Source organism: Calypte anna, chromosome 2 (genome assembly GCF_003957555.1).
Source record: "Calypte anna isolate BGI_N300 chromosome 2, bCalAnn1_v1.p, whole genome shotgun sequence".
Taxonomy (NCBI): Eukaryota; Metazoa; Chordata; class Aves; order Apodiformes; family Trochilidae; genus Calypte; species Calypte anna.
In genome coordinates this window covers 9,054,056-9,078,714 of record NC_044245.1, presented here as the reverse complement: position 1 = coordinate 9,078,714, position 24,659 = coordinate 9,054,056, and the positions used below count along the sequence as shown (strand labels likewise).

The 24,659-nt window shown below is 37.2% G+C and overlaps 1 protein-coding gene across 6 annotated transcripts in view; it reads right to left on the bottom strand.

Moving 5' to 3' along the window:
* The window catches only part of RBM33 (RNA binding motif protein 33), an 86,170-nt gene that overhangs the window by 41,237 nt on the left and 20,274 nt on the right, over nucleotides 1–24,659 (bottom strand). For 4 of the 6 annotated variants that reach the window (XM_030444201.1, XM_030444202.1, XM_030444204.1 and 1 more), the window contains exons 8-10: nucleotides 18,504–18,709; nucleotides 16,458–16,773; nucleotides 11,381–11,439 (exon numbers count right to left, since the gene is read on the bottom strand). In XM_030444201.1, coding sequence (XP_030300061.1) covers nucleotides 11,381–11,439; nucleotides 16,458–16,773; nucleotides 18,504–18,709 — 581 coding nt within the window. The remainder of the gene's footprint in view (nucleotides 1–11,380; nucleotides 11,440–16,457; nucleotides 16,774–18,503; nucleotides 18,710–24,659) is intronic. The other 2 variants (XM_030444205.1, XM_030444203.1) reach the window with 1 other exon arrangement.

The window sequence follows — 24,659 nt, the reverse complement described above, 5'->3', positions numbered from 1 at the left end:
CTTGAAGTTTCTGAGGGTGGATACATTTTTTGGTGGGATTTTTTTTTTTTTAATTGCTTAACAGTAGTTAAACTATAATTCTAGGAGTGGGTTACTTTACCATTAGTGTTAAACTCTACATTCAGCAAGTATTTGCAGCTAGTAGTCCCCAAGTGCCCTCTGGTATTTTGTAGAAAAGATCACGTAGAGCTATTTAACTTCAAAAATTAATGATGAGCAGGTGCAAAAGCCAATTTTCATACTGGTCTATTTTTGCTAAAATAAGCATACTGTAACATAGATGCATAATAAATCTTTATATGCACAGTAGTTACTTCCATTTTTCATGGTTTTGCTGTCCGGATGGTTTGAAATTACAACCAACTATTCATCAACTAAGACTCCCCCCCAAAAATACTTTTAACTATTGCTTGACCATTATACTACTTTTTAAGAAATTTCCCTACTTAATATATCTCAGTCTTCAAAATACCACTTTACAACTTAACAAGTTTAGATTCAGCATGAGAGAATTGGAAATCCACATGAGCAGCCAAGGCTAAGAAGTTCTACATTTCTGTCCAAGACTGGGGATGACTCTGAAGGAAAGAACTAAATATTTGTGCTTTTCTAGAGGGACCCCACACAGCTGGTTTGTATTCACACAGAAATGCTCAAAAGCACTGAGCTACCAAACGCCCATATGAGAAAGATCCAGCAGAGAACATTCAGTAACGTTTTGGAGGAGTCTTTTCCCTTTCTCAGTTACTTTATTACTGATTTAGGACTACTAAAACTGGTTACTGTAGAAGAAGAGCACCAAATTGCAAGGGAAGACTCCTAAAACTAAGTTTTAAGGTAGATTTAAAGCACAAAGAGCACAGAACTGGAAAATGGCACAAGACCTGGAGCACAGATACTCCTCATACCATGGTCTGGCCTTGAAGGCCTTAACCAACAAACACAAAACCCTTCACAAAACTGCAGCCCCGGTGTTAAAGAGTGTTTCAAAGACCCAAAACAGAAAGAGTCATTTTGGAAAGCTGGAGAGGTCCTGAGGAGCCTCACAGCCTGGCAGCTCTGGCCATGCTTTCTTTTGTTTTATGAAAGCAAACACACCTCAGTGCCTGAACACTGAAAGTAAGGTGCTGAACATCAAGAGTTTTATTAAATGATCATAAAAAGTAATTTTGGGTCTGTATTTCCTCATTTTAAGGAGTGTGTTGAACTCTATGATTTAATTTATCCTTGTGTAATTTTTCCTTTGAAAATTCTTACCTTTTTTTTTTTTTTTTTTTTTTTTTAAACACAAGAACTGAGGTCTGGAAGGAAATAGGCTTCTGTGTGGATTTCCAAAGAGGCCACAATCACAGGCATTTTAGAAATACTTAATTTCAAAGGAGAAGATTGTGGTATACTGAAGTGCTACTGACAGATATTTTATTGTCTTAAATCTTTAATTTTGTGAAGTTTGCTATGACAAAAAAAAAATCTACCCACTCATAGTCTCACATCAGATTGCATCACCTCAGATTGACACTTTTATACAATTCTGTATGCCTGCAGAATATAATTTCTCCTTTTACTAACTTTCATTATTCAATATAGCTGAGGCATAACTTACACCTTATCAATCACTTTTGGAAAAAAATGCAATGCAAACTTGTGTCTACAATTCATTAGAGTAGTGAATAGCTCATTGAACATGACTTTCACACACTCAGGCAATCCCACCTTCTGAAAGAACACGAGATAAGGTTACTTTAATCCTTTCAAAGAACTGCACTATTTTGCCTTCCTTTTATCCCTTTAAATATCCTTCCTAGTTAAGAAATTAACATTTTCTCTCATACACAATTCTTACACAAATTGTACTTTTACTTTTCTGCATCTCTTGTTAATTACATGATGTTATCTCCAATAATCTATTCATGAAGCACAGATAACTTTGGTTACCAATAAAAGGGAAAACTTAGCATAAATTGCTTAGCACAAAGTTAATCTTATAAAGCAAGGAATAAAGAGGATCTAACAGCTATTATATGACTTATCAGCTTCTCTAAAAGGGTCACTCTACTTTTTTTCATGAGACTAATTAAATACCTTAACAATGTCATTGAAACTTCATGAATCTTTCAATAAAACACACCCTGCCTCTACAACATGTTTTCATTTATTAATCTCACTTAAAATGCAAAGAGCCAAGAGAACCCCATTGACATTTAAGCAGGGCCACTCAGTTAATTCTTCTTATACGGTTTAAATGCAAAGAATAATGACCACTATAACCTATGACAATTAAAATTATAGCCATCTGTCACGAGATGTTAATCCTCTTATTTCAGCAGCTACTTGACTGTTGGAAAAGCTTCCCTAAAATGCCTACCTTCCAGTGCAAGGAGCTGATTTTTCATCCTCTGGTGTTAGAAGTTCTGTTTCATATATCTTGGATAGGGTTCAAAAATTTTCAAGTAGAAATGTGTATGTCCCACAAATCATAACCCTTCACATTCAGATTTCACAGTATTCTAATTTGCTAAGCACAGCATACAAAAAGTGAATAATTCAGTGAAATTTTATATCAAAATAAAGTCATTATTTTCTTTAAATACAGTCAAAGTGACCCAAAAGTGTCCCTGTGATGTCTATGACAATCATGTAAATCCCTCAAGGTAAACTAAAACCTAGCAAGCACCATTATTTTCCCAGCAGATTTATTCAGTGTAAGACCACCTTACACAAAAATTCATGCCTTAAATACATGTCAATCAAGGACAAAAATTAAAAGTTCAGAGTGATCATAAAACAAGAGAACAATTGTATGCTACATATACCTGAGTGTTTTCTAAGCTTCTGGAATATATTTTCTAATAGGTTAGGGTTAGGTATGCAAGGAGATAAACGCTGGCTCAAGAATGAAGTCTGCACAGGTGTGAGGTATTACAAGTAGATTGAGGCAGAACAGGTGGATGTTTTCCTCAGCTGACCCAAAAGTAATTTTTAGTATTAAAACATACTATGTAACTTGGACAGGCTTCTCTTTGATACTACACAATTCCAAGAAATACGAAAGTATGTTGGGAAGTCTAGGCATAAGTCCAGGTCTGCTGTGTGAAATCCCCAATGCCCAATTTCATTGGGTATGGTCCCAAAGTAGAATTCAGTCATCACAGAAAACCAGTACAATCACACAGACAAAGGCACGGAATCCCTTGTTATTTAAGCCAACTTATGATGAAATAGCTAAAAAATAGGACACAGACATCACAGAAGATGAAGAATGCACCCCCAGTGTACTAAAATAATACTAATCAGTCAAGGAGACTAAAGCTAAAAATTAGATTCACTGTATATTAAAAGTATCCCTTTTCAGCAAATTTCAGGGCATCCCCTTAATAATACATCAAGCAGGGATATATGTTGCAAATGCAGGTAAAAATACTGCCCACTTCAGTGTGTCTCTTTAAGAGACTGAACAAAGCAGAACAGTCCATCAGCAACCTGTGCTACACAGAAGGATTGCTTCATAGTCAGGCTTCATAAACCTCCATCTGCTCTACCATCCAAATATGTATGTTAGAAAAAAAATCTGCAGGAGAAGTGGTCCCATTCAAGAATAAGTCTCAGAAAACACTCCTAAATGAAATGCAGACACAGGAAAGGGATTGTTAACTAAATCCCAGCTGGAGCTTTAACTCCTAACAGTGCTGATGTGTAGGAAAACCATCTTGCCATCTATCCATTTTGTATGGATGAAGAAGACTGTGTCCTGCTAGCAGAGATCAGCCATAGTAAAAAACTCTCCTAAACAAGTTGAAGTATCCTGCGCTTCCTGAAGGAAGAGTAAACCCAAACATCTCAGGTAAGAGCACAAACATAAATCACTTCTTAACCAGGTGTTTTAAATTAATTCACCTGGAAGATTCAGTTTCACTCAGTTTATAATCCTCTTCAGTGTTGTGGTGTAGAAGAATGCATTATCATATTTGTTTGGTGCCCTAGAACTTTTAAAGATGACGTATAAGGGACATTAGTACCATTTAGAACTCCCATTATCAATGCTCTCTTGAAAGAAGGCAATTTCATAATAATTTCATTTAAAGACAGTAAAATCCTTCTGCAGATTTTTTGTGCTGAAAGCTAACAGTTTCAGGAATGTGTAAAAAATTAGGGAACCAAAAGTTCTGGACCTCCTCTGCTTTTAAAACTAATGAGATAAAACATCTAGTAAAATTAATACCTTATCCTTGTATTTACCAATCTACTCCAAGGAAATATTATACTGTTAATTGACCTTGTGTATCTTGGTGATCTCTAAGTCATTGGTGATTAGAAACAACTCCAAGGTCAGAACTAAACTGCATCATAAATATCAAACTCAGGATTCAATTACACTCTGATCTTCAACATGCAGCTATAGTTACTTTAAAAATAATTTGACATCTTCAAAGATAAACACACGTGACTTGAGGATGATGTTTCTCTCTTCAATAAAAAAAACCAAAAAACAACACAATGGTCAAGAAGCAGCTAGGCTTTACAGAGGACAAATATTAGAACTTCTGCTAACTTGGACTTTCATCTGTATAAGTTAATTTTCAGACACGACTATTTAGTAGTTAAATTATCTGATTCCTGATTTTTAATTCTGTAAGGAAATCTCATTTGAGATATTGCAAACACACTGATGCAAGAACTTCACATACCCAGAGCTTCCAATGTACCTGCAGGTACTACTCATGTGTTATGTATGAAGGCTTTAACCTGGTTTTCCTTTTTAGGAATCCAATAATCAACCCACATTATTCCCTTAAATTAGCTCCTTTTTTGTAAACAGTTGTATGACTGTTTCATAATGAATGAAGCATTTTTACACTTGAAAGAATTAGCAAGAACTGGACATGCAGAAGGTGAATAAACAGCAGATCATAAGTTAATATTTTGCACTGTGATGACACTAATGTAGTGAATTATCTTTAGTAACAACAAAATAGAAATGCACAAGTTTGCTTTTTCATTTAAAAAATATCTACAGACCGTGTGCATACTGGAGCTAGCATGACAAGTTAAAGGGTTACTACATTTAGAAACCATCTATTTCTTTCTTATTTAATAGCTGTTACCATCATGTTTAGCTGCTGCTGCTCCTCCTGCAGATGGGAATTCATTGATATGATTAAATTTGATGGTATGATAATGTATGGTAATCGTGATTAATCAGAAGCCCACTAGCAAATGGAGGATGTTGGGTATTATGTCACCTGCATTTTAAACTGCATTCCCTCTATGCCAGCCAGACAATTTTTGACAGCTGGAGGGATCTCATGCTGCATCTGCTTGCTACTACTTATAGATCTGATATGGGAAAGTGCCCATCATTCCTTCACTATCTTAAGTGCTGTAATTATAGGGCTTTGCAGTCAAGTTATGAAAACAGTAGGTGTTAAAAACAAAGCTTTTTGCTAGCTGCTGAACAAGCTCTGTCTCACAACTGCAAGGGCTATAATCTGAAAGAAATGTAATTTGATGCAGCAGTCTCATTCAAACATGATTTGCATGAAATGCTGTATAAAGCACTATCCAAGAAATGTCAATCAACACCACCTGATACCATGTATCCCATTAAATGAAAACAAAATGCTTTCTACACTACCTGTGATCTACCACTGCTACACAGTAATAGAGTGAAAATTTCATTTACTGTTACTCATTATAGTAAAGCCATTGCTAAAGCTGAGTAATTGAGGAAGTAGGATAATAATTTTCACAAGTGGCTTTTTATTTCCATTAACAGTTTGTCTCCTACATACTCTTGTAAACATGTACTAGTTACTCAACATCATTACCTATTAACTATCAGTTTAAAAAAATTGCCCATACTCAGATACAGAACTGTTTAAATTGTCCCTACCCTGAGTACTTAGAAATACAAGTCACAACCTTAGTGGCAGCTGCTAAAATATTTATTCAGATGTACCAGCTCACGATTGAATTTAAAACAATGGAAAAAAACCTTCTATTTCCCACAACAAAGAGCAAACACAATTGCAAGGAGTTCTGGTTCAAAAGCATCACTTATTTCTTCATACTGCAAAAAGTATTTACAGAAAGGTACCCCCACAGGTTAGGGTACATTAGAATAACCATTAAACCAACCCAGATTAGCTAAAATGTTCCTGTAGGCTGATCCAAGTCAGCCCAAGGGCAGAAAGAAGTGCATTATAATGTACTATTTTAAGTAATTTGTATAGCACTAATACAGTGCTTGTCTGAAAGAAATGTTTCAAAGAAATGGCGATGAAGGACAGCAGCCTCTGTTTGGAGCAATGACTGGACAACTGCTTTAACCCCCCTCACAGATTAAAGTATAAAGCACCATTTTAAGAACAGTATCTGAATCATAAACTTAAGACTTCAAAATAAAATTTTGAGAAACGGTGAAAAAACTGCATCAAAATTGATCAACTGCCTTTCACAGCAGCTGTTTAAGACACCACCTGATATCCTGAAGATCAAGTGGAAGTTGAATGAGAATATAAAGAAAGTTTACTCAGTATTTTGCAGTTTAAGGGGAAAAAAAGTATTCTTTGGGATAAAGATGATTTTGAAAAGAAATTGTAAGCCAAGTTCCAAAGCCAAATAATGTAAAAAATGCCTGGGAACTGAAAAGACATTATGTGGAATATTCACAAGGTCCTAAGGCCATTCTAATAAAGTCTTATCTTTTATACTGAATAAAATATTTATCTTACCCAATTCAACTTTTTCAGACTTTAATGCAATGGTTATCTGAAAAACAGTTATTACACTAAGATATACCATGAAAGACAAAAGCTTTGTGTATTCAAAAATATCAAAGCCTTCCCAGCATAGATCTGTCAGGCAGACACTTGCTCCACACTAGGGTCACTTCAGATTACTCCTAACTTCAGCTCTGAAACAAAATGTGCCTGTGGGACAGACACCACACCCAGGGTGTCATGTTAAGGACAGTGGCTAAATTGGAATTTATTCTGTTTTCCTGAAACTTCTGGCAAAAGCCATACAGCTGCATTAACAGGCTCTTCTCTCTCTGCAGTGGTTTCAGAGATGGATCCACAGCAGAAACAAAGGGGAAAAGGCCTCAGATCTGAGGAATTCCTCTCTATTACCATGGGCAATGTGAGGCAGGTTCCCCAACAATTTCCTCTTCGCTCCAAACGCCTCACTCCAGCCCCAAATTTGGATGCTGGGGACACCTTAGTTTCTGGATGAAGAGTGCTGACAGTGAAAATACCTTCTCACAGAATCACAGAAGGGTCAGGGGTTGGAAGGGACCTCTTAGGATCATCTAGACCAAACCCCCTGCTAGAACAGGATCCCCTAGAGCTGGTTTTGAGAGGAATACATCCAGGCAGGTCTTGAATGTCTCCAGGGATGGAGACTCCACAGCCTCCCTGGGTGATCTATACACTTCTGCCATGCTCTATCCCAAAGTAGGTGTTACAATACTAGTTCCACCTTTTTATGTCCTTAAAAACAAAAGAGCACACACATGCCATATGTATTACTTCAGTGTTTGTTCATTTAAATAATTAACGCTTAAAGAAAAAATTTTCCATAAATTTTTCTGCAGGCAAGCACTGAAGTATTTCAGACCCAGGATGTGGACTTGCATAAAGGATAAAAAGATCTGGTCTACCAACAAAGCTAATAGTTTCACATCAAGTAGCAATCTGGCCTCTATAATAGCCTGTTACCAGCAATCTATACATAAAATGTTTAGAAACACCTCTTCTGTTTTCTATTTAATTTCTTCTTCCCTTGTTTTACCCCATCTTTCTTCATAGAATACAGGAGTTTAAAGAGAAATTACCCCAGATGACAAAACACCAGACTACAAGACCCACAGTGCTCTCTCTTGTGTAATAAGAAAAAACCACACTCTATACCTGCACCTGGGCACCCACAAGTATTAATAATTTGGTCTGAAAATGTGTGAAAAGTTCAGAAGACCCATACAACTAGTCAATAAACAAAGTCTTCTGTCATCTTCCTTTAAATCAATCAGGTCCCAAAGCAGATTGTTATTTGTGAAATACTGACACTGAGAGAGAAACTCAGAAAAAGGCATCTTGAACACTTAAAAGCAAAGGCAGATAATAGAGCAAGACCTTCAGAAGGACTCTGCCAAAGAGGTTAGCTTGATCTGTTCTTTAACAGTTTAAAGAAAATACATACTTGGTGCTATAACAATTCCAGGTTAATTCAAATACCTGGAAAAAATATTAGCATTAACCATGCTTGAAGATTGGGTTACTATCAACTACAGCCACCTGTGCAGTTTAGGCAAGCACAGGAACCTTCACAAAACCTGGGTCTTTACTCTCAGTTACTACAAGTTCTCCACCTTCCTCAGCTGCAACATGCCTCAGATCCACCATTTATGCAGTCCTAATCAGTTAAATACAGCTCTCAAACATCATACACACTAAGTCACTGAATCCTTACAGAATAAGAGATAAACAATTGTTCAACATTACTGTAAATGTCTTGAGTAGAGAACACCTACTCATTCCATGGTGTCCTTTCCAGTGCTTCCACTCTAAATATTTCCAGGGTTCAGCTTTAAGTAAGAAATAATTGAACAATGAGCTCTACCCTGAAATATTAAAATGCAGATTCAAGGTTAAGTGAACTTAATCAGTCCCAGCTCCAAGCAGGTTCAGTCCTGATCAACATTGCCCTGATTTAGTACTACATTATTTCTTATAATTTGTAATGCAGACCAATATGCTAACATCCTCACAACTTTGTTCAACTCTTCAATTACATCCTTTTGCAGAAGGTTGTAAGAATTAACCATTACATGGTTACAACTCACTTCATTAGCCCTAAATTAATAACACCTGGTTTCCAATGGATTTATGACTTGCAATTGATTAGCTCTGATTGAAGCTCTAGCCATGTTCAGAGCACAAACAAGCTCTCTGTGCTGAGTGGTTTCTTTCCAACATAAGACAGGAACTCAAAGGCATTTTTTCCCCTCAGTTCAGAGTGCCAGCCCCTTTCAGGTCTTTCCCTTCCAAGAATTTAACTATCTTTTATGTTTCCACCTCTGCCACTTTTTAGCAAAATAAACCATCCTGTTCAAAGTTAAAGGGGAAAGCATGCTAAAAATACCTAACTCTAACCCCGCAGGTTTTTAGAAACAAGATTACCAGAAATATCAGTTGACTAATAATTACCCTTTGTTTTGGCAATCCTAAAAACAAAAGCAAATTTGAGTTATTACACAGAGATTCTTTCCACAATGAGGAAAAGCATGAATGAATTATAGTCTGGAATACTTTGATCTTTTTCAAATGGCTTGTCAGCAAAGTTGTCAAGCCCTTGCTATACTGCTATAAGTCAACATTTATACATAAACAAGTGAATTATAATGGCACAAAGACATTTGACATGTAACAGAGCAAAAAGAGGAGTTCTGCAAGATAAAACATTCAAGTCAGAAAGTAAATTTGACTTCAGCTCAAGAGCTAACACACTACATTTAATAAAACAAACATGAGATATGTACACAGTGACACTTATTTCCTAATCCTAATATGACTGATAACCTATGCAAAATTTATGAAGTACTTCATAAGGGAAGTCCATATTATTCACATGACTCAGTGACTCATGGAAAGATTAAGTAACTTTCTCAGTGTCATATAGCAGCTTACTAGCTGAAGTAGAAAAAAAAAATCCAAACCACTCAGGGCATCCTAATCATGGTACTGGATCCATTAGTTGAGCTAGCCCTCCTCCATGAAAAAAGAATTACACTGACTCTTTGCTTGTGCACTGCTCACACAAGAAGGCAGCAAGCACTCAAGTTTTCATTCAGGCAAAAGGAGCAACAAAAATATTCAATCTATTTTACTCCCTTTTAAAAACTGTTGCACATAAGATCAGGTAGGTTTGCAGTACTTCTTAATTTGCAAAACCAAAAGTGAACACAATTAAAATCTAATTTCACAGTCAATTATCAAAAAATTAACTGACAATTTTTTTACACTGATGTAAACACACTTCAAAGATGTTGGTTACAATGCCTCTACAAACATTTTCTTTTTCTTCCATTTCTTTTCCATCCCAAATTGTGTTTATTGGCAAAGAAATATTAAGTGTCAAAGGGAAACAAATGCCATATATTTGCTTTCATAAAAAACAATCAGAATTACTTTTAAAATTTTGATCATGTTTCCACATACTATGAAAGGCTGAAGAACAAAACTATTTCCTCTGAAAACTGCAATATTTTTAATAGTAAAATGTCTTCTGGTTAAGGTGTAGATGTACGTAATGTGAACCTACTTAATGAAACTGTGGTTTTACTGCTTAACCTTTTTATACTTCACAGAGGAAACATTAAAATTAAACACTCAGTTACTGTAGAGGACACAGACAACACAACTGGCTAGATGTCCTGTATGAAGAATATTCTGCATCAAAAACAACCAGGTATGCACATGGCAATCAAAAGTCACAGCAGGCTTCTGAATCTGTCTCTTTCAAACACATCTGATTTCTATGCAAGTAATTTACTGTGTGATACTACACAGATGTTCACAAACATCTATTTTGCCTCTTCAACAATGCACATGTTAACAGAGGATAACTGTGTTTTATATATTTGGGAAACATAATATATATAGGTCTTTATTTGAAACTATTTCACGCTATATACATTGGATGAACTATTTTATCTTTTACTTATTTTGATACTCTGCAAACCACCTTAACTAAAAATTCAGGACAACAAAACTGTGAAATTATGAGAAAGGTCCAGCAGCATGCACTATCTCCATCCACAAAAATAAAATTATCAAGTGAAATTAGCTTAGTGAAGCACCTAAATGCCTCACTTGTTTTAAAAGTTAGAAAGATAAGAGAAAGCAAGGTCATACAATGCCATTACCATTTTTTTAATATAAAAACACAAGGCCATTTAAATGCCTGAAGTAATTATAAAAATAAATTGCAATAAATTGCAATAAATATATATTACTGCTTTTTAAGCTTAGGGATTATTTCAAATAGCCTTTTATTATATCAAATAAAATAAGGATTCTATTTATACAGGAAGAGCCAAGTAATAAAATGAAGCCTATATTCCTTAAGACAAGATGCATTCATGCCTCTCCCACTGGAGAGACTGGTTCAACAATTTTACAGTTAAACAGAATTAATTCTACTCTCAAAAATCCATTGACCTTAAGCTTTTAACAAACATTTTCAACTGCAGAGTGTACTGTCAATATTTACAAATCCTTAAAATTATATTTCACTAGAACAGCTTTTATTTGCTATATTAATATTTCCTTGCAAATGTATGCTTATCCATATCAAGGAAGAAGAAACAGCTGCTACTCACAGGAAATCTCTGGGGTCCTACTGCAGGTCTTGGCTGGGCTGGAACGGGCAGCAAGGGCACTGAAACAAGAAGCACCTTTTAACACCATTTGTTTTACCCAACAGTTGTTGCTGTGATTTCCAAAAGCAGTTGCAATAAGAAGCCATAAGCAAAGTTTGATACATTTACCCTCACATGTCACAGTTCTTACAATTAACTTCAAGCAACTATCCCCTCCCCTGCAACATTCAACAGGGCAATTAGGATTCTCCTAGTTAATTTACATAATTTAATTCTGCCTTTTCCAGAATTAAATTGCTCCCTGCTGCAGAAAGGAAAACGAGAATATTTCTTCAGCCAAAGAAGTCTCTTAGACAAAGCTGACAGAGATTCTAACAATAATCCCATGTTTTTAACAGAAGGATACAAGATTAATTTGCCTCTCAAGATTTCCTAGGTATCTCCCAGCCTCACCACCAACCTCCCACAAGCAGCATGGGCAGGAGAAGTTCTATCCCTCTTCACAGGAGGGTACAATGAGCCAAAGAGTGGTGATTAACAGCAAACAAAAACTACTTAACCTGGCCTTGCCACCATAATCATGTGCAACTGTGATCCCAGTACATGTAATCACAGAATTGCCAATCTCAGATGAGAGACTGCTATTTAATACAGAGATACCAAGAAGAATTAGGAGACCCCTTTTATTGAAAAATAACCTCCAAAATTACCATTTCAGGAGGATTAACCCGAACGACTTGTCCGTACAACTGCATTTCAAAAGATTAGTCACAAAAAGTATTTCCCAAAACACTGACTTAATATTATAGCATAATGAACAAAGCACCTATTGCTGGATCACCTTGGGGACAATCTTTATTTGAATCCCCTGTACAAAGTGTAACAACAGATTCCACATTTTCAGTGCAGTTTTTTTTCCTCTGATTTGTCCAAGTGGTTAAGAGTCCATATGTTCCAATGTTAAACAAAAGGCCCAGAGAAGTTAAATAAAGCACTTCGAACACCACTTGAATACATTTGCTCCTTTAAACAAAAGAAAAAAACCCCCAAATCTTCATAAGGTTATTTTCCTCATTTCTGAGGACAAAAAAAACATCTCCCACACAAAGCTAAACATCAACTTTGTAGACAGCTACCATATTACATTTCAGAGTAGGAAAGATGTTAAGAAATGCAACTAGTTTAAGGCAGAATTTAGGTGCATTTCACACAAAGGAGTTTGCTAAGATGCCTCAAAAATCATTTTTTCCCCTTAGTAACTGAGGCACAAGACTTAATGCATTAATGGTTATTTTTAGTTCACATGAACGCTGGTTTTCATGCCCTTTTGTTAAGCACTTGTGGTATTCACATTCAGGGACTGATGGAGCAAACTAATTGCACAAGTCTTTCAGCACCAAAGGATTATGTGCAAACTCTGCATCAGGTTACATGAAAAAATTAGTGGAATACTCTCATCTTGGCTTCTAATGAACATCTGTTGATATCAAACAGCCAAGTCCACCTGGAAAATACTGACAGGGTTCCACTGACAGACCTAGGACTAAAATAGCTCGGGTATTACAGGTCAGAGAAAATTGCAGAAAAACTGCAAAAGGTGGGAAATAAGAGAAATGTCAACTGAACAGGGCACTCATGCCTATTTCAGTATTCTGCCTCTGGCAGTAACATATAAAGATATTTTTTAAGCAAATGAATTTAATACTCATGAAAGATAGTAGTTCAAACTCTGTGCCCTTTCAATCCTTGGATACTTGTTGAAGCAGCAAAGAAGTCTCAAATAAGCATCCATTTTCCTGATGCCAAATATTTCAGGCAAATATAATAGGTCTGAAAGTATATTTAAAAATTAATACACAGCATGTTATTAGACACCATTTTACGAAGAATAAATTGGTTTTGTCTGTAAATTGCAATGCTGTAGCTAAAGAGATGAAGAAGCAATTCTAAAGTTGATTATTTAGGAGAATTATAATGCAATTTTTCACAAGATACTATATAGTTTTTAAAGGTAAATGGCATAGTAATCTACATAAACTGCTCACTACTTCATGTCAATTTTGGCAGCACCACAGTATTCTTGAAACATTATCTGTAGTTTAATATTAAGGAGAAAATCACTCAACACCTTTATCACAGGCTGAATTAGTATTTTAAAACACATCTATGTGCAGTCCTCCAGTATTTGTAAATTATTATGCTCAAATTTGGATACGCATTCAGCCAAACATTGCTACTTACTTACAACTCAGAACTAATTTCCAGAATAAAAGAAAGCTCTATGACAAGCAGGCAACTACAAGACATGAGATTCAGATGCCACAAAAGGCACAGGTGAATGCCAACTCAACAGTATCTGCTGCAGGCATGCACAGAAACTCACATAGCTAGTCTAAGGGGTTTAACAGACTGAGACCTTAATCCCTTCTGAAGTTTCAAAGACTAAAAATAGTAGAAATTTGTTTAAAACATTGACTTGAAAGTAGCTATTTTTTTGAACCAAGATTGAAGGCTGGGCAGGGAGATGGTGACCAGTGTAAGATATTTGTCTTTGAGACATCAAAGGAATAAGCCCATGATAGGATTCAAGAGCACTTCAGTTCACTTTGAGGCTGAAGTAGTTGGCTACTAGAGACTTATACACACTATTCTATTCACATGAAAAATTTATAACAATTTACACCAGGCCTGAGTCTATTTTAGAAAGTACTGATATACTCAAAGCATTTCAAGATTAATTCAAACCGAAAAGATAATGAGAAGAAAGTATTTCTACAGTCTGCAGTTGGAAAAAGTGTCCCTGGTGCTGACAATTAGAAAGTATGTGAGCTTAATCCTGCCATAAAATTAGATAGGAAAGAAAATGCCAGTCTACATTAAAACATGACAGCACACCACTGAAATTACCAGAACCTAAGTGTGCATATCATGCTCCAGACATGGCAGTTTTACCTTCCAGGCATCACATTTTCAACAGCACAATCCCAACAAACTTTGTATCTAGCTACTATATTCTCTAGAATGTAAAAATCCTCATATATCCAGAAAGATATTAATTCAAGAAGGGGCAGGATGTCACAAAAAAGTCAATCTGATCTTTCATACACCTTGTTACTCTCAAATAAATTATGCTGCATGCAAACCACATGCTAATGTTGGAAACTACCATCCTATGTTGACTGGGACATCAAGAAGACAGCTTAAACTGAGGAGGACTTCTAAGAGGAAGTTTAGGACAGCTCTTCTTAGACTGGAATTTCCTTCTACCATTTGCATGCAGTGACTGCTTGAAAATTCATCTTAATAGGCAAATGCCTGAAAATTTTACAATTATGCTCAAATTCCCTGAAGATGACTACTGGTTTCCCACACATTCAACTTAGATGTGTGAATTTGTATTTTCATATAACATAATTGTACTGCTGCATGCAGACCAAGAGGCTGCAATGCCCAGTACACATAGCAAAGATCTTCCTCACTGAAATACAGGTCTTACACCATTCAGAAATGGATCACTCATGCTCCAGAGCTCCTCATTCTGAGAGGACAAGTAGTCTTTTACCAGCCAAGAAATTAATGTGTACACAAAGTCAGAAGGTATAAGACCTTAAGAAGACTATAAATCCAATACTGAAGATATCCTAACATGCAGGAGCTTCACAACTTTGTTAAAATGAGGATCTGCAAGTACAGACAGAAAAAAATAATATGCTCAAGATAAAGTAAGGCATCTGCTTAAGGGGCTGAAGAGTTAAAGCTGAAGTAAGCCTGAAACCATCTGATAATGTGAAAAACAAGCAAGCAAATAAACAAAGAAATCCAAAGGAGAAAAAGATACATGGGTACAACTTCTGACGTTAGCCAAACCCAAAAACCCTCAATAGCTATTGCTGGAATCAGAAGGAAGCTTGTTCAACTGGATGCAAAAGATCTGTTCACTGCTTCATGGGGAGAGAGGAGAGGCACCTAGAATAGTCTAAAGTAATTTTTACTTTTCACAAAACAAGAACTCTTGCTTCGGAAACATTAGGAAAATGCATAAAAGGCATAAATCCAAGACTGAAGAACCTTTGGGACTGCTTCAGATAATCTGTCCTGATGCGTAATTTGGTTGGAAGCACTGATTTTATTTGACAGGAAAAAGTGAAATAATCTCTACAATGCAGCTACCACAAAGGCATCTGTAGCAAGACTATTAGAATTCTATCAACTGGTGATGCCCTGCCATGCCAAATTCCTGCCTTTCTTTGGTCAAGTAATTGAAGCAAAGATAACACTGGCTTAGAGTTCTGCTGCTGAAAAGGGGAAGATATAGAAAACCTGATAGTAAATATGTATAAATATATATGTATTTCTTTACCTTGTTTAGTCAAGAGAATTACAAATCAGAGCTATATAGGTGTCTCTTCATTTTATTAGGGATTCAACACTTCTCAAATAAGCAGTAATGTTACCAGCTCTGCCAAGAGCTGCTCTAAAAAGCCCAAAGAGTGCTTGTGCTAAGTTTCAGAAAAAGTGAACTTGGAGGCTCTGAATAACACAATCACAAACTTGGCACTGAAAGGAGAAATGAAGGCATGTATCTTGTCAGGTAACGCAAGAAGCTGGCACCTTTCACACAGCAGTTATAGTGCAAGGAGTACCTCAGTGTCCTCTCACTGAAAATGGTGGGTGGTCATTCTCTGAATGCTTGGCTGAAGCTGGAATGATGTGGGAAATCTTTTTATGAATATGGGAAATTATATATTTATATATATACACACGCTGTACTTACCTAGTTTTGAAAACTGACACCTGCTGCATTTAAAAAAAAACATTCTCTTTTCAATTTCCTTTTTTACTGCTCTTTGAAGGTTTCACAGTAGAACAACAAAGATGACAAAGAAACTGAAAAGGCTCTGCTATTCCAGCTGGCCACAGTCCAACATTACGACTTACTTTAGGCAAAGCATTTGTTTCAAGCTTAAGGAAAAAAATAGCAGCCTGAAGCACATTTCCATGAGGTGATAAAAAAGGTGTTGCATCCCTGTCAAAGAATGAGTCACACTGAGTGACTAGGGAGGTGTTCAGAGCTCACCTTGTACAGGCGTCACTACTGTCCCCTTGAAATGAGGATTTATGTGTATGTTCTTCGGTTGCTGAGGTGTCACTGGGGGTGGAGTCATCATTATTCTAGGCGTTTCTATCTGAGGGGGCATATGTAGCCCTGGAGGAGGAGAAGAATGATGCTGATGCTGTAAAGGAAGCAGAGATTGTAACTGTTGCTGCTGCTGCTGTTGTTGTTGTTGCTGCTGCTGCTGCTGTTGCTGTTGTTGCTGTTGCTGCTGTTGGTGCTGCTGGAACAGACTCCTAACAGGTTGCTGGTGTGTTGGAATTAACCTCTGTGAATGAGTCTAAAGTCAGACAAAAGAATAAAGTCAATAGGCTTTCAAACGAAAATATCCTGACATAAACCAGCACAAAACCAAGAATCTTTTGGAGAACAATTAAGGTCAAGTATGAACAGAAAAACTTCGTATCATCAACTGGAATTGCCAAGAACCATCAGCACAGGAAAGCCTAGCAACAACTGAAGACATTTGTGTGAAGGAGAGGATGGCAAAGAGCAAGGAAGCACACAGAGAAAGCAAACATTCATTCACCTATTTTTAACAGTGAAACTGTTAAGTTTCATAGGCAGGATCTGCATAGGCCACTAGAAAGGCATCAACTGCAACAATGTACATGTGTTAATCACTGGAAAGCTGAGTCCTAGTATCAAAACAAATATTCTCACGTTTGTCTAACATATAAGAGAGCCTCTCTGGGGAAGCAGACCTAACAGCAGCAACAGAAGTCAAAATACAAGTTAAATCAGATTCTTAAGATATCAGTGCAGCCCATCTATCCATACTGCTTGAAGAAAAATCTACTTTAAAAATACCTTTCCTAACACATAAAAAAAAATCTCTTGCTGCTCAACACTCTCAAACAAAAATGATGCAAAACAGTAATAATAATTTTTAAAAAGTATCATGTTTCTCTTCAGACATTCTTCTGCTTCTGAACTCACTGACACTAGCTATCAGTCCCAGCCCAGCAGCAGCATTCCCAAACAGCAAACCTTTTAATAACAAAAATCTGAAATTTTTTTTTCAGCAGCCATATATATAAAGCAAAGCAGCTTACAAAGTATGCACAAGAAGCAGCTATTGTGATGAGCACAGTATGTTTACAACATTTAAGATCAAAATAACTACCAAAGACTGCAGCAGTACAGAAAAGAAATTATTCCACCTTCACTGCTTTAAAAGCACGAAATATTCTACAGCAGGGCTCTCAGCCGCTGAGATATCCACGGAATCCTGCCAGTGCTCAGCACCTAGAGTTACTGCTGTTGGAAAAAATCCCCTTTGTTTAATACGGATGACCTTGTCCTGCAAAGACACACACAGGCTTTGTTCTACAATCTCAGCTTCCAGAACATTTCATGACAGTTAACAATAAAAAAATGTGTCTGCTACCTCTTGCTCAACACTCCTGCTGGGGCATTTTTGGGGGATGGAGAAAAAAGTAACATCTTTAAGTCTGTGATATAAAGTGCAGTGGGGAAAAGAGTAACAAAGCTATATTTCATCTGAAGTATAGCAGTTTCTCTAGTGGGGATTACCTACTTAGTGTTTTGCTTGCCTCTATGATAGCATGGCAGATATACACATTATTTTAGATGCATCATAAAAAATGTTGCTTTGAAAAAAAAATTTACTGAATTTTTTTTTTAACAACTTATTATTACTAATGTGGGACTGAATATGTTTACAGTTGCTCGTAAACGACTTTTCAGAGCAATTTGCTTCTTCCTTCGTAGTTATGAAAACCAGTGGGAAAGCCTGATTGCTTTGTACAAGTCAAAATAAACTTTCCATTTGGAGACCTTTGTATTCCTTCAGTTGAGGCAGGTAACTGCACTAAGCACATACTTTCACAATCTTTCACAAAGCCCATCTTGCCTAAGAATGCCCTGGAATGGCAAAAAGTGTGTGCTGGAATATATATTCCACCTTTGTAAGCATTCACAATTTAAACGCATTTTGCCATAATTTCCTGAACATCTGTTAGAAAAATACTAAGGATTAAAAGGTACCATTGTTGATGGCTGGTTTGGCAGCAATGCAGGCCTGTGATCCTTCATTCTTCCCCTATCATTGTCCCTCCTTTGTTCTCCCATTCCATGGCACATAACCGATCCTCCTCTTCGTCCTCCTCTCCTTGAGCCATACCGTCCCTGTTTAAGCTGCCTTTCCCTCTCTTCAAATTCAAGTAATGCTGCTTTGGCTTCTGCAGAAAGTTCTGGTAAGAGAGAGAGAGAGAGAAAATACTTTAGCTTCATGCTGCAAAGATGGAAAATATCAATTAAAAACAACCCTAGAACTACAGAAGCACCCCTGCAGCATAACATTTGCAGGCACTTTGATATCCTTTAGGTGGCATGTTAACATTTCATTAAAGACAGCTTTAAAATGAAAAAGCAAGCAGATACTTACATGGGTTGCACAGGCAAAAAGCAGCAGGTAAAAGAAACAAATATTGGTTGTGTTTTTAATAAAATGCTGTTGAAGTTTGCCTTATGCCATAGGAGGATATGTGAAGGGTGCCTTATGCCGTGGCTCCTCTCACATTTGTGTTATCTTAAACAACATCTCAATTACCTGCAGAGATGTCAGGCAGTACAATGAAACCCCAGTAAACTGGGGGATATGCTGAGGATATCCTCATGACACAAACTCAGGATATGTTGAGTCTTCCATTTAAACAGATTATATTCACCAGACCCTCTTGCAGATTGGTCTGTTCCAAAGATGGACCTTCTGGTTGCTGAAGCACTTTCTCAGTATGTAACTACTTAATATTTATTCTATTGTATGTGGTTTGAGAACCAGCTGTACTTTAGAAGTGATAACATGCTTTGAAATCTGCTCGGCTCAAGCCAAAATCCATGGCCAGTGAGAACATCCACCCAACTCACACCACAGGTAAACACCAGAGAAGAGGTGGCACTCAGTGAAGACTGCCAAATCTGCTTGATACCTGGGAGAATGCTGATAAGCATTAGCAGGAAACAATGCAGCAACAGGCCCAGATAATCAAATGAGTTGGCAATACAGAGAAAATCTACAACAAATTTCAGGAAACATATAATGACAGTACAAGCAGTGCCACTCACCAGGTGTTCAGTTATTTAAAGAGGTTACTTCAAGTTACTTTAACCTAAACATGCAGCTGAGGACTGTGCCATGTGCCAGTCAGATTCCTTGTTACCTCCAAAACCAACTCTGGCCTCTTACAGGGCAAAATAAACTACTCTACAAGCAGCACAGTCCTCATAAATAAAAACCTACTTTGAATACAACATCTCCATATCATTACATATCCTCCATCAAAAATATGTAAATAAAGCAATTAGAAAACTACTAAAATTTCTTGCAAGTCCAATAGCCAAAGCTACTTAAAATGCCATCTTAAACATCTTCCTGAGTAATCTCAATTAGTCTCCAAAGTTGAGGATTGACAGTGGGGCAGAAAAGGGTGAATGCCACGTGATCCTACTGCAGTGCTTGTTCTTAGCTGGCTACACAACCTCCCTGCATGACTGAGGTGCAACAACTGTATATTTGTATGCCTGAGTTTTCAGAGGTATTCAGCACCTACAGAAAAGCACAACCTTTTTGATTTTTAAAAGAAAATTTTAGAACTTGTTGACTAAGAACACAGCAAATGTGACAGATTCCTCAAAGCCCAGCATCTGCCATATAGTTTCCTATTTCATTTCTGCACGTTGGTGATGAGGCAAGTTTCTCTACCTCCTTTTCTCTCCTCTCACCACAATTAAGTGGCATAAAGCCTAATTTACAATCACACCAGATACTCTTATGAAATGCTACCTTTGCCCTAGCACCTGCCTCAAGTGATCCACAGAGCCCAAGATAATCAGGCTTTATCAGGAAAATTTCACAGCATGCTTAGAAAGGGACAAGGAATCACACTCCCTCAAGTCATAGCAGGTATTAAATGTGCACACTATGGTTTTCTGAGAAAACTTAAGATAAATACACTCTTTTCCAAAGCAATCAAAAGCATGAGATGTGACTGAAACAATCACCTACCAAACCTTGGCTGTCATGGATGAAAGAAGCTGCTTTAATGGGAAAAATAAAGCTCTGGTTTAATGGCTCTTTCCTGTCCATACCTGCAGCTTGCTCAGTTCCACCACAGGTTTGCAGGTGTGAAAGGGCAAACATGGGCTTTTAGTTGGTCTGCAGGAAAAACCACCAGCCTTTCATCTACACACAAATGATGCTGTTACACTGCAAAGCAACAGCTCTACTCCCTTTAACCAGAGAGGGTCCAGCTCCTGCAGAGCTGCTAGTTGTAAAATTTCCTTTTTTTCCCCCACTTCCTGACACTCCCTAAAGAATGGGACAGGAAGGACCATATTTCTGCTCTCTTCCCCACCACAACCCTGAGCTCAGGGAGGTAGCTTGAAAAGCAAAGTACAGTCATTGCAACAAGTACCTACCACCAATGCTCATTCAAGATAAGATGCTATTTCCCACTAAACCAATCTGAGGACAGAGGCAGGCTTCCTAGAAGACAAGATCATGTCTGAATCTCTCACCTCTGCAACACAAATGGAAGGACACTAAATAGACACAACTTCAGAAGAAAGAATGGGCATTGAAGCACAACGACTTCAGCAAACTCTGCTGATTAAGCCTGGGAAAGGGATGAGAGCATCCAAGGCAGTCAGTCCTCACCAACTTCAATGTGCAGGTACTTTTCACTATTTCTACAATGAAAACTAATGAACTGTTTTCCTACTTTCTCTAGACAAAAATTTTAAAATTTTAAAGGCTGTGTCTTCAAAGGCAAGTCCACTTATTCAGTTTTTCAGCCAGAAAACAAACTGTGTGCAACACTGACCTTGGAAAAAATATCCCAACCAAGTAAGAAACCCCATGAATTCACTGCAGCATCATTACATTGATACATCTATGACCACAGAAGCATCCTCCCTGTGAAGAATTATGCTTACACACAAAACTGCAGGTTCAGAGCCTCAGGGACAAACTACAAAAGTGAAGACTCATGCAGAGAACTAAACTCATTAATACCTCAAGTGTTTCATATTGCTACCAGTCACCATGCAGCAAGATATAAAGACAGCTCAATTATTGGTAGGTGGGCTGTTTATCTAATTTAAAAGCATTCTGCCACACATACAGAGACCAAGGAGAGAAGATAGTGTGAACGATGTTTTTTCAGGGCAGGGAGCAAGGAAAATGGTCCCTGTTTTCCCTGAAAGCAAGATCAGACTGCAAAAGCAAGAAGAGATCCCCCTTCCCTTCTAGACTCTCCTGAAGCACAGCCAGGTTTTCACATGAAAAGGCCAACTCCTCAAGTTCTTGTCATGTAACCAAAACGTTGTTGGACACTGCCAAACACCCTGGACAGAACTTGCAGGATGCTGCAGCACATGGCCACCAGCTCCTGCCTACACCAACCCTGAGCACAGGGGCTCTGCAGCTACCTCTGCCTTGGGTGGCTCCAGTGCCAAGGGCACTGCAAATCCCAGGTCTGAAAACCCCACAATCCCCATTATCTTGGATAATAGAGAGATTTGCAACATAAATCACATTCTGGAACAGGTATATAAAATATACACATATATTTGTACTATTCCTTTGAACTTTTCAAACCCACTATTTATATTACCTTGGATTAAAAAAACTGTTTAGGCAAGATGAGTATACTCTTCTATATTTTAACATATTTTTTAACAGCACACACTTATTCTCATCTTGACTGCATAGATCTCACACACAGTTAATGCAGTGAATCAGCAATTATTTTTCTAGTGTCTCTAAGTGTCAAGATTAATTTCACTATTGCTGGTAATAAAATGGTTTCAAATGACATCTTTAATCAGCAAGTAAGAATGCACTCCTCCAATAGAGACAAGCTGTCACAAAAGGTCACCAAAATGTGACAGAATGGAAATTACGTTTGTAACTTCGACTGAAATGTTAATTCCTCTTTAAGTGTTTTCTCAAATATGTTCAGACTTTAAAGCAAGGAGATGGAGCTGTGCAATGAAGTTTCATTTTTAAACCAGTAGCATCTGTAAAAATTTGCTCTATAATTTCAAAAGCAAGCAGACATTTTTATGCAAACAAGTACATTTTACCATTTAACTTTCCAACACATGGTCAATCATTTGGTCTCCTTATCAACAAATTAACATGGAAAACTAGTATGAATAGACAACATTTCACAACTACAAGTTTGTATTTTTGCTAAAGTTTAGCTTAAAAAAATGCTATTTAGTCTATAGATTCATCAAGCTCTTTCATCTTTTTCTCTTATCTCAAGAGCTATACCTGAAATAATTTGAAAATAAATTTTAAAAATAAGTCTAATTCAAATCACTTTAACCATCAAGCTTCACTACAAGGTTGTCTCCTCACTGGCTGCTCTTTTCCTTACATCCAACTATATAAACCTGTAGATATATAAAAATGCCTGCAGTTGCCCTTTATGTTGCAATTGAGTGCAGAGATTTATCTGTATGTATTCTTTTCAGTCTTATTCCAATCAGAATCAATACCTGATTATCAAAACAATGCTGAAAAAAGGCCCTTAATACACACTTTGCCTAAAACTGCCACTCAGAAGAGCTAAACACAAACAAAAGTTGAGAAAGGTCTTGATTCAAAATCACATACCAATGTCTCAGAGCACTACATGGCCTACATGAATGCCATGTGCAAGTCTGGTTCATTCAGCCTCTGCAGCTGACTCCTTGCTGCTCACTTAAGTCCCCTAAGTCACAACACATTCGTTACAGAATTAAAAGCTGCCCAATTTTTCCATGCCCAGTAGAAGCCCACATTCCTGGCAGCCAAAATTGAGAATTAATAGGCTGTGCAACTTGAGAAAAATTCTTAGAACTAACATCCTCTGCAAAGGAAGGCTTTTAAGCTATGGGGAAAATGTCATCAGGATGAGTTCCAGCAACCTAGGTATGTGCTTTAAAATTCCATAATGCCCTCTTGTCCCAAAGACACTGACTCATCTGGAAAAAAAGCAAAGCATCCACACTGCATGACTTTGAAGCTCACCCTGCAGAGCACTCATTTTAAAGCAATCTTGTGTCAAGAGTCCATCCCTACAGTCTGAGAAAACTTGAAGTATCATGAAAAAATACATCATCTCCCAGTGGTATGTGACAATTAGCCAACAGTATCTGACAATTTGCCTTCATTACCACTCAACTCTCTTGCATATCTTGGTTCTCCTGAAAAGATCAGCTTTCTTCCATAGTTTGAATTATTATTTAGGTTCAGTAGCAAAGCCATGAGAATGGTACACCTTTCTGAAAGCAAGCTTTAATATCTGCCTATCTCTCTACTTTCACCTTTTTAATTTGACTTTTTATTATTATTACCACCATTACAAGAAGAGGCAATGCACTTATCCCCAGCAGAGCAGGTACATGCCAGGGAATTCTAAAACACCAGATACTTGGAGTACCCAAGACATATGAATCTTGAAATTAACTCTCAAAATCAGAAACCAATGCAGTACTATTTATAGACTAAAATACAGTGTCTGCAAGAAAGTTGCAAATCCACTGCTCCTTATGAACTAGCAGTGGCAAATCCATTAGTTATGCACAGCAGTGATCCTAGAAACAAACACAGTTGTTTTATGCTACTCAAATAGGAAAAATAGACCCTTTTAGACACTGCTTGAGCTATCAAGGTGGTGTAAGAGATCCAGATTGTTTCACATTAGAAAATACAAACCCAGAAAATAGGGGTTTCCATATTTTTCTAACACACACTCTTAAGCAAGTGAAAATTCCACTAGACCAATCCAACAGTAGGAACACAACAGGTCCACAGTACACTTATGTTCCTGGTAAAAAACTACAAATATACAGCTATTTCACAGCAGAACACAAGTAAAAAGATTTGTGTTATCAACTGAAAAGCTTTCACAGATGGAAGTCCAAAGGAATTCTTTTAAAAGCTTCCATGCTTTCAGCAGCAGCAGCTGATCTGATCTGTGCTTCACTATGTATTGTGGCAGAATACTTTTCAAGACACCACAAAAGTTAAAAGGAACAACCATTGCACTGGTTTTTAAAACATTATATGCTTACACATTCCTCCCATGGAGACAGGAATTACACATATTGCTACAAAAGTCTACAGTGACCTGGGACAACTTCAGTACA